General features: G+C 53.4%; 1 protein-coding gene across 1 annotated transcript in view; it reads left to right on the forward strand.

The window, feature by feature from the left end:
* Positions 1-9,801, forward strand: part of FBXL18 (F-box and leucine rich repeat protein 18) — a 43,015-nt gene extending 33,214 nt beyond the window's left edge. Inside the window, exon 5 of the mRNA XM_004380833.3 lies at positions 9,645-9,801. Coding sequence (XP_004380890.1) covers positions 9,645-9,801 — 157 coding nt within the window. The remainder of the gene's footprint in view (positions 1-9,644) is intronic.
* Positions 9,802-11,027: the final 1,226 nt, after the last annotated feature.

Consider the following 11,027-nt stretch of genomic DNA (forward strand, 5'->3'; position numbering starts at 1 on the left):
GGATATCCAGTTATGCCAGCACCATTTGTTAAAGAGACTGTCTTTTCCCCAATTAACGGACTTTGGGCCTTTGTCAAATATCAGCTGCTCGTAGGTAGATAAATTTATGTTTGGATTCTCAATTCTGTTCCATTTGTCTATGTATCTGTTGTACCAATACCAGGCTGTTTTGACTACTGTGGTGGTGTAATAGGTTCTAAAATCAGGTAGTGTGAGGCCTCCCACTTTGTTCTTCTTGAGTAATGCTTTACTTATCCGGGGCCTCTTCCCTTTCCATGCGAAGTTGGTGATTTCTTTCTCCATCTCATTAAAAAATACCGTTGGAATTTGGATCGCGATTGCATTGTATCTGTAGATCGCTTTTGGTAGAATTGACATTTTCACAATTTTGAGTCTTCCTATCCATGAGCAAGGTATGTTTTTCAACTTATGCAGGTCTCTTTTGGTTTCTTGCAGCAATGTCTTGTAGTTTTCATCGTATAGGTCTTTCACATCTCTGGTTAGATTTATTCCTGAGTGTTTTATCTTCTTGTCTAGGCTGTAGTCTTTACGGGAGCAGATCACCAGGTCTTTTCTCCTGTAGAGCTGCTGGGTGGATTTGAACTGCCAACCTTTTGGTTAGCAGCGGAGTGCTTAACCGTTGTGCCCAGCAGGCGTAAACTGTTTATGTTGTATGGTCCTGTGGATTTGGACAAGTGCATCTTGTCATGTGTCCACCATTACAGAATCTTGCAGAATTTTTTAAAATCAGGCCTCACACTGCCTGATTTTAGAACCTATTATACTGCCACGGTAGTCAAAACAGCCTGGTACAACAACAGATACACAGACCAATGGAACGGAATTGAGAATCCAAACATAAATTTATCCACCTATGAGCAGCTGATATTTGACAAAGGCCCAAAGTCCGTTAATTGGGGAAAAGACAGTCTCTTTAACAAATGGTGCTGGCATAACGTGAAAATGCCCTGCCAAGCACAGAACCTTGAACGATGTTCATTCTCTGTTTTTCATCTTCTGTATCTTGAGCTTGCTCTTTCAGGTTTAAATCTCAGATTTCTGGGCATTCCTCTGACTTCTTGTAGCATGTAGCCTCCCCTTGGCTTTCAGTTGGCTTTCCTGTGCACGTTCCCCCTTTTTGGCCCCATCCAGCGGCCCTAGTGCCAGATCTGGGTTTAGAGTTTGGGTAACGGCAGCATTGAGTGGGAACCCGACCTTGTGGACACAGGGGTGAGGCGTTTCCTGCCTGTTTCCCTCTTGCTTCCACTGTGGAAACGGACTTCCAAATCCATGGGATTGCGATGACTCCCCCCACCTCCCTCCTGGCCTCAGGGATACCGAGCGGCCACAGCTAGCAGGCCTGGGCAGTCTGCGGCACGCAGGGCCAGTGCCTCCCTCTGTCTGCTTCACTTCCTGCCTTTCCCAGAAACCCCTGAGTCATCCTGTCCCAGGCTGAGCCAACATACAGTTCCCGGTCAATTAACGCTGACAGGCGTGGGCTGCTGCCTAGATAGGCCTGGATCCTGGTCAGCCTTCAGCCTGGGCACCATCGAGAGGGAAGAGCCAGACCATGCTGCCCTCTGTCAAGGGCATACCCTTTAATCTGTCCCCTCCTGGTGCCCACTGAGCCACGCCTCTGCTGCCTGCTCCCAGCAGCTGCCCTGGGCTGAGAGGGCTGCTCTGGTGGGAATTTCGGGGCTCTCCCGGCTTGCATTTGACTTCCCTACTCCTAGCATGTCCTACCAGGCCTTGTGGCATCTGTGGGCCTGTCTGTCAACACTCAAGTTCTCTTTGGTTTCTCATTGGAGTACACCCGAGGCTTTGGTCCATGTGGCACCCTGCCGAGGTCAAACCAGCCTTGCCCGCCAGCTCCCATGGCCATGCCCCTGTTCTTTGGCCTCACTTGCCCAATCAGCTCCTGCAGCTGCTCCCCTGCTCTGCAGCCTCGCTTGCCTGACAGCTCCTGTGGCCTGTGCCCCTGTTCCACGGCCTCACTTCTGGCTCTGTGACTTGGCTCGAGCCCCTTCCCTCAGAGTCCTCTTTTCCTGTCTGTTAAACAACAGCCCTCGCACCTGTCCCCTGACACTGCTGTGACCTCCTATGTGACCTTGACTGGGCACTGTGTGCCACACCAGGTGCACGTTGACACATCAGCCTTCTCAACCATCCCACAGCAGCCAGGTGCTGCCCCTACATTGTGTATGAGGAAACCCAGACCTGGAGAGGTTTTGGAGATCACTGTGGTTAGACTGTAAGTAAGTGGCAGAGCAGACATTGAGTGCTGCGTGGCCCCCCACCCTCTCCTGCCTCCTGTAGGAAACCAGGGTGCCATGTGAATGGGAGAGGCCAGCACTCAGGGAGCAGGGGTGGGGCAGAGAGGCCCAGGTCTATGCCAGTAGGCAGCCCTTGGGACTCTGATGACAACTGCCTGGGGACTCCCACGGTACTTGTCAGGACAGGTGGACAGGGCATGGGTAAGGAGTAACTGCGTCCTGTAGCCAGGTGGCCACTGAGTCCTGGGCCTCAGGCTCCAGGAGGGCCTCTTTATGCCCCAGCGCTCTTTCTTCTGTATGTTGCAAAATCATCTCTTGCTTCTAGAATATTCCTGTTCCTGTCTGCAGACCCCTAGACAGAAGATGAGCTGGGGAACATATGTCACAGGACCCAAGACATCCCAGTTCTGTAGCTGAGCCCTAGAGGCCAAGCTGGGCTGATGTGAAGCCTGGCAGGGACAGCGTGCTCCACAGGACGGGCACCTGCAGGCACTCACAGGTGCCAGTCCCCCTCAAGAGGGCCTTGTGAGCCACCTGTCCTCACGGCCATGGTCGTCGGTCTGTGGGGGCTTCATGTGGGGCCGGTAGCCTCCTTCCTCCAGGACACCTAGGAATTCAGCCCTGTTGGCTACTGTGACTCAGGCCTCACATTCCATGGATGGCTCACATGCTCTGCCTGTCCCTGAGGCCTAGTGGGAAATTCCTCCCCGAGTGGTCCTAGGATGTATTCCTTGACAGGGTCTGGTGCTGGTGAGGAAATGTGCACCGAGGAGGCCAGCCAGACAGAGCGCCCTCACAGCCCTTCCCAGGGAGTGACCGAAGTAGAAGTGAAGTGTGGCCGTGCAGTCACAACTCCACATTCTGGGTTTGCACAGAGCTGGGGAAACGGTTCCCTGAGTGCCTTGTGCTCCTGGCCAGCACCTGGGGCTGGTGGCTCCTGGGTCCTCCATCAGGGAGGCCTGTGGCCCCCTACTCAGTTGCACTGCATATTCCCGGAAGCTCTGGGGACGTGGTGTGCATCTGTGCTATAGACAGGTTGAGGAATGAAATGAGTGAAGTTACAGATGGAGCCACTGCCGGTTGTTTAAGCCTGGGCAACTCGGGACATTTCCGAATGGGGAGTGGATTTTAAAATGTGAAGTAAGTGCTGTTTTGCTCCCTTAATCGCTTCCTGAGGAGGCAGTTTGAACCCACAGCAAGTGGCCTTGGTTCACCTCTGCTCTGGGCAGGTCTTTGAGGCCAGTCTGCCATCCCTACCTGGGATGCTGATCCCCACCCATCACAGGAAAGGCCTGCGGGGTCACGTTTTCAGGTCAAACTGGGGGAACATTCACACAAAGCTTGGTTATGGTTAGGTGAGTTCTGGCTCTGGGGAGGAAGACTGAGGGGCTGGGTCTGGGCACTGGTGGTCTCTAGGTGAGTAGCCAAGGCACCTTGGCCCCCCAACAGAGTTTCTAGGGGTGGAGGTGGGGCCACGTCTCCCTGTTCTTGCCCAGTCGAGGCTTGGAAGGAGTTTGCAGGGCCTGGGCTGTGGCCGGGTTTTTGAACAGCAGGTGGAAGACATTTTCTTGCTAAAGTATCTGATCAAGGCTGCCCGCCTCTGGGGGAGGCAAGATCGGACTCCACAGGGGCTGAGGCCACGCATGCTGTTGGCGGGGAACTTTCTGCATTGCGTTGTAGCCTGTCTCTGGTGACCTGGATGTGGAGTAGTCACTCGGTAGCCTGGGAATTCTTCCTCTGCCACCAGAGCCCCTGCCCTCCCGGCCTCACTGTTACTCAGGGGAGGGGGAACCCAGGGCTCCCCCATTTGTACAGCTGGGCCTGAGCACAGCACTCAGCCTGGCAGAGCAGGCACCACGAGGACCCACTGCGAGGACCTACTGCATGGCATGTACCTGTGCTCCGATGGGTCCTGTCCCTGCAGGGATGACATGGAGTTGCCATCTGTTCTTTCTGTGACTGGAGGACACTTCTGCCCGCAGTCCTCTACGCTGGTCTCTGACCCTCCCTCTTGCTAGAGTCTCCTCAAGAAAAGAGTGAAGAAAACTGGGACAGTGAGGTGTGGCCTGGCCGCCTTGGGGCTCCAGAAGCCTGGGATGAGACTGTCTGGTGACACTAGGCTCTGTAGAGGGTAGGGGGAGGCGTTGGGCAGTGTTGTGCCCCAAGGGTTAGCCCCCAGAGTCCTCCTCCCTCTGACTGTGTTTGACTTCCCTGCAGACAGGCTCTGCCCTGGTGTCTGCTGCCCCTCAGCTATGCTCCATGCAGCTCTTCCGATCACATCGCTCCTGGGCGAACTGTCTGGGGCCATGCCTTCCTGGTAGACAGACGTCCCAGGACATGGTGGCGGGCGGCCCTGGGAAGCTGGCTGTGGTCTGGATCTGGTACCTCCTGGAGGCTCTGAGGCCAGACCCAGTTTTGAGTGTGGTCAGAGCTGGGCCAGAGGCAGGCAGGCTGGTGGGCTCTGCTGACGCCCTCCTGCTGGGTATGGGCCTGGTCAGGGAGCCCCCTCGTTATCCCCCACCCCTTGCGCGGGGCCTCCACCTCCCACCACATAACAAGGACTTAAATCTTGAAGCTATGAAAGGAAATTCTCTCTTCTAGAGGAGAAGTATCCCCAGGAAATTTTTAGAAAAACAAATACAGCTGCAACACTTGAAGCATCCTTTATAGATCTAAAGCAGGGCAAGTTCGTTCTCTTCTGGGGTCCACTTAGGGCTCCATTTGTAATCTTCCCCCCAGATGTTTTCAATGTCAAGTCAATTGATAGATATAAAATGAATCTATGTTATATTTTACGTGTGAGATACACCTACCAGCTTTAGGGTTGTTGTTAGGTGCTGTCAAGTTGATTTCAGCTCATGGCGGCCCCATGTGTCAGAGTAGAACTGCCCCATAGGGTTTTGTTGGCTGTAATCTTTATGGGAGCAGATAGTCAGGTCTTTCTCCCGAGAAACCACTGGGTGGGTTTGAACTACCACCCTAGCGGTTAGCAGCTGAGTGCTTAACCGGTGCACCACCAAGGCTCCTTAGATTTTTAAATTATGAAAGTAATATATTAAATTAAAAAATCAAGCTGTTATGGATTGAATTATATCCCGCCAAAATATGTGTTGTGAATCCTAACCTCTATGCCTGTGGTTATAATCCCATTTGGGAATGGATTTCCTTTGTTATGTTAATAAGGCAGGATTAGTATAGGGTGCATCTTAAGTCAATCTCTTTGGAGATATAAAAGAGATTAAACACAAGCTAATAAGCAGGGATGGGGGATGAGAGATGCCAAGCCACATAATCAGCCAGGAGTAGAAGCTCAAAGAGACAAGGACCTTCTTCTAGAGCCAACAGAGAGAAAGCCTTCTTCTAGAGCCAGTGCCCTGAATTTGGACATCTAGCCTCCTAGACAGTGAGACAATAAATTTCTGTTTGTTAAAGCCGTCCACTTGTGGTATTTCTGTTATAGCAGCACTAGATAACTACAACATAAACAGTACAAGAAGTTCATCGAAAAGTAAGTTTCCTTCCATTCCAGAGCAGCTGCTGCTACCAGCTTCTTATGTCTCCTTCTGTGATGGTTCTGTGTGACTATAAGCCCATGTGTATGTATAGTCTCCTCCCCAATGTTGTTAACCCGAGATCAGAGACTAGGGTGTCCCATGCAAGTTGGTCTGCATTCTGTCCTGCTCCCCGGACCAGCCAGCCGCGTCTCTTTTGTGTTAAATATTAGCACAGAGACCTACCTCATTCCTTGGGATGTTGAGTATTCTGTTGGCTGGCTGGACTATAATTTATTAAACCAGAACCCTGTTGATGGATGTTTTGGTTATTTCCAGTGTTGCTATTAAAACCAGCTCCGAAAAGAATGTCCTCACACACGCGCCCTGGGCGGGTATTTTTAGAGGATAAATTCCTGGAAATGGGATTGCTGGCTGCGTTTGTTTTTTAGGGCTGCTGTAACAAGTACCACCAGCTGGGTGGCTCAGAAGAACAGAAATTTATTCTTTAGCAGTTCTGGAGGCTGGGAGTTTCGTATCAGGGTGTCGGCCGTGTCGATTCCTTCTGAGGCTCTAAGGGAGAATCTGTGCCTCTCTCCTGGCTTCTGGTAGCCCAGCTGTTCTTTGATTTGCAGCTGTGAAGTTGCATGGTGTCCTTCCTCCGTCTTCCTGCCTCTGTGTCTCTTCTCTTTTCTAAGGACACCAGTCATGTTGGGTTAGGACCCACCCTACTCCAGTGTGGCCTCATGTGTTATATGAGTAGAACAGTGTTAAACAGAGTAGTTACCCCAGTGTAACACTGTGGTTACATTCTTCACAAAGCATGAACATTCTCATTATTTCCATTCTGGTGGTTCAGTTTCCATTAATCTAATTATGTTCCATAGGGTTTTCTTAGCTGTAATCTTTACGGAAGCAGATTGCCAGGCCTTTTTTCCGTGGAGCCTCTGGGGAGTTCAGACTGCCAACCTTTTGTTAGTAGTTGAGCACAAACCATTTGCACCACCCAGGGACCAGTCAATTCAGCCCATAACACTGGCTGAGAGACTGTGGATTTGAACCGGCCCATGGTGCCAGATGGCCTTTCTCAGTTTGGGTCCCCGCAACAACGTGGGAGCCATTTCCTCACCTGCAATCCAATACCTCCCATCACAGCTAGGCAGGACTCAGCCTTCCTGAGCCTCCATTTCCTGTCTGTGGTGAGGCTAGCGATGCCCACTTCAGAGGGTGTTGTGGGGTTGAATGAACATGTGTGACCTTCCGGGGCCCAGTGCGTGTGGTGCCAGGCGCAGTGAATGGGGCCGCTGTCGTCTTCCTTGTCACCCTGGGTTGTGCCTTGTTGGTGAGGAACCTGGAGTCTCGCCCTCGTAACTCCAGGTCAGCTCTTTCTGCTTCTCTGAATGGGTCATAACAAACAGGTAGTGAATTTATAAAACTAAGGAAGTCTTCATGGTAAGGGAAACATTCCCTGGTTTTCTCCTTTTCCATCCGTCCTGACCACCATCCTCTTGGCCCCAGTGGGGCAGGTTGGTTAGCTGGTTCTCACTGTGGCCCTGAAGCAGTGTTTGATTCCCTTGTCATAGGTTTGCCTTCTGAGGCATAAAAACATTCATACCTTTTGACCCAATAACCCTACTTTTGAAATTTATTCTGAGGAAACAATTCAAATATTCAGAAATGACTATACTGTGTTCAAAGATGTTTACTGAAATCATAGTGAAAAAGAAGGCCCTAGATTATGTCAGACTAGGGATGTGGCCAAATAAATGTGGCCTACCTGCCGGCTGGGACGATGGCCACAGGAAATGACATCACAGGGACCCAGAAAACGCCCGGACATGGTCTGTTACACTACCAAAAAAAAAAAAAACCAGCAGGACATAAAATCAGGATTGTGCTAGGGCAGCATCGCACCTGTGTTTAAAAAACAGATGTAAAAAGACTGGAAGGAGATACAGCCAGCGCTGCACGGCTTAGGACTGTAAATCCCAGTGGTGACCATGTGTGGAGGCTCCTGGGAAACCAGGAAGGGGCTTTTAAAAGAAAGAAACCACTACTGTAGGGTGTGCTTGGAGGTCTGGCCTGGTCCGAAGTCGGTCCAGGTGCGACCTGCAGGTACAGCCCTGGAGAAGGACGCACAGTGGCTTGTTTGCTGCACCTCCACCTCTGTCGGGGCCTTTGTGCCAGCTCCTCGGTGCTGCTCCCTCGGCCACCTGGCCATCCACGGGTGGGCGGGCTGCATTCTTTGCTTCTGGTGAGAACTAATCCCAGCTCCCCATCTTGACAGCAGCTCGCAGAGCGCCTCGGGTGGCAGGGGCGCTGGCTGGGAAGGGTGGTGGGGCACTGGCATGCATAGCTCTGAGAGGATCCTGTTTCAAGTCAAGTCAGTCACCGGAAGATGCGCAGGCTGGGACTCGTCTGTTCCATGGCCTCCAGGTCCTCGCAGAGATGCAGCTGCCAGTTAGAGGGAAAGCGCTGACACAAAACCCGGGAGGTATTTTCTTGGCGTCTTTATTACCAAGACATCAAGTTTTATGAATGCCTTTCTAGAGTTTGCTTTACGTGTCGTAAATCCAGCCCTTTATCCGGCAGGGTTGCTGTTTCTGTAGGGAGTGTCCCCGGCGAGGCCCAGACCACAGTCTTCCTCATTCCTGTGGGAGCCACCAGGCTGGGAGACTTTGTCTTGGTTCTGACAAATGCCAAGGTTCCCTGTGGTGTGGGCGCCTTCCTCTCACCCCTTGTGAGACCCGCAGGCCGGAAGCTTCTCCCGTGACAAGAGTCATTTGGGGTCCGACGTCTTCTGCGCTCACTCCGTTGGGGCCGGCTGTGTCTTCCCTTCGACCTTGAATTCTCCTGGCCCACACTTGGGGTTTTTTTTGTTGCTGTTGTTACTAGTTGCCGTCGAGTGGGTTCTGATTGTGGCAACCCCATGTGTGCGAGCAGAACTGCTCCACAGTGTTCTTGAACCGGCCGTTCAAGGCTTTGACCTTTCAGAAGCAGATCGCCAGGCCTCTGGGTGGGCTTGAACTGCCAACCTTTTGGCTGGTAGTGGAGCGCTTAACTGTTTGCACCACCCAGGGGTTTAAGTGGTGTTCTGTCTCTTTGGTGCAGCTGTTGCTGTTGGTCTGTCATGTTCTTCCTCACCGGCTGAGAGAGAGCACGAGGGTGGGGGTGGTGCGGACGTGAGCTTCTGTTAGCTCTGGTCTGGGGATACCTGAGGACTGGGGTGTAACCTTTCTGAGCCCCAACTTCCGTGGGCATAAAGGTCAAAATGGCCATCGCAGGGGGGTCGTAGGAGGGTGAAGTGCTGCGCTCAGTCCCCTGGCCTTTCCCTCCTCCGTGTGGAGGGGCCTGTCCTCCATGTGTGGGGGTAGGGGTTACTCTGACAAGACTTTGGGGAGCTGAGCGGCTGTTGTCACCTGTTATGAAGTAGCTGCTTGTCAGACAGATGCTCTCAGGTGACCTGGGTAATTCATGTGAATACTTGACTCCAGAACATGCTGGAGCGTGCTGCCTCTTGGTCACCCTCCCAGAGCCAGTGTCAATGGCCTTGTCTTACCTGGCGCTTTGTGCCGGGTCAGGCGCCTGTCCCTCCTCTCCAGCTACCCTTCCTCCCTCCCTGGAGTCAGGCCGAGCCCTGGGTGTCGTCCTGGCCTGAGGTGTGGAGAACTATGCTCCCTCAGCATTACCCGGCCCTGAGGGTGACCCCCCTGGCTGCCGAGAACTCAGTGGCCTGTTCAGACAGGTGGGGTGCTGGCCCTGGTGGCTCCCCCACCAGGCTCCAGCCAGACTGGGCTGCTCCAAGGCCCCTTGGAGTCCCCTCTGTGTCCGGCACACTTCTGTAGCCTGGCTGGCTCTGCTGATGCTGTCTCTGGTTCAGTTTCCAGGCGGAGCGACCAGCACTCAACGTGGTCATCTTCCCCCTGCTCCATGAGGGCCTGACCGATGTCATCCGGGACGTCCCCCTGGTGCACCTAGATGAGGTCACCTTGTTCAAGAGCAGAGTGGCCGAGGAGCCGCCCAACCTGTGGTGGTGAGGGGCCACACCGGGGGCTGCTGTCCGTGCCCCAGCCCTGCCCGCTGCTGCCTCAGCTGGGAAAAAGGACTGAGAAGCCTGCTGGATGCCGGGACCCCTGGCTCATCCCAGAAGGAAGACAGCCCCACCCCGCGCTGCCCTGCTCTGCCACTGCGTCTCGGGCCTCTGGTGTCTGCCTCTTCCTCCCTCCTGCTTCCTCCATGGGGACCTGCTGCGCAGTGACGTTTGGGCTGAGGGTTTGTGCTTTGAGGTGGTTCTGGAGAGTCAGGTGGGCTATGGATTTAGACGGGGAAGGGCCAGGTGAGTCTGGGGCCTGGAGGGGTGCACAGGGCCTGGTGCAGGGCGTTTTTGAACTGAGATGTGTGTCAACACAGTGGGATCTCTGCAGGGCCCTGACCAAGTCCCCAGGGAGCCATGTGACTGTGTCCCACCCCTGGCTTCATGTTCTTTCCCCACCCGCCCACCTCCTGGGTCCCATGAGGCCACATGACCTGTGCTGGGATGTCCATGCTGGGAATGTGGGGTGCACGTGAACTCTTCCTGGTGGAGCTCAAATGAGTGTACCACACCGATGTCTCCACAGTGCAGGCCAAGGACCGCTGGGCCTGCTGTGATGGGGTGAATGCCACACACCTTGAGGGATATGCTCAGCTGTGCTGCGGATTTGGGAACTCCTTCCTATTGGAACAGATGCGCCTCTGGGGCGTTTCTAGGGAGGCGATGGTCAGACATGTTCATGGCCGGGCTCAGCGAGACTCTGGGGCTGGGGCCGCTGTGCAGCCCCCTCTCCTAGGGCCCTTGAGCCTGAGAGCAGGGCCCATTTTTTACCAGAGGGGCCTCCTTGCCCGCCCCCCCGGAAGATCCAGGCCATTCCGCTTGGAAATACACTGGTTCCCTCGTGAACACTGATGCATGTTTGTGGGGAAATGCGTACATATACCTACATATATGTGCACACTCATGTATGTATATGTATGCACTTGGCTTCGGTAGAGGAACTTGAAATACTAAAACCCAGGAAGAACGTTGAAGGCCTGAGGAGTGGTAGGATTCCTCCTTTTCAGATCACTTCACTTAGCACTTTAAAAAATGTAACGCAGTGATTCCAAAAGTTAGTCACCAGCTCCTGATGTTGAGGTCTGACCCATGCCGGCCATGGCACCTTTGCTTTCCCCATCCACAGGGCTCTGAGCCTCTGTCGGGCTCCTCCTGCACACGAGGCCCCTG

This window comes from Trichechus manatus, unplaced genomic scaffold (assembly GCF_000243295.1).
Source record: "Trichechus manatus latirostris isolate Lorelei unplaced genomic scaffold, TriManLat1.0 scaffold00077, whole genome shotgun sequence".
Lineage (NCBI taxonomy): Eukaryota > Metazoa > Chordata > Mammalia > Sirenia > Trichechidae > Trichechus > Trichechus manatus.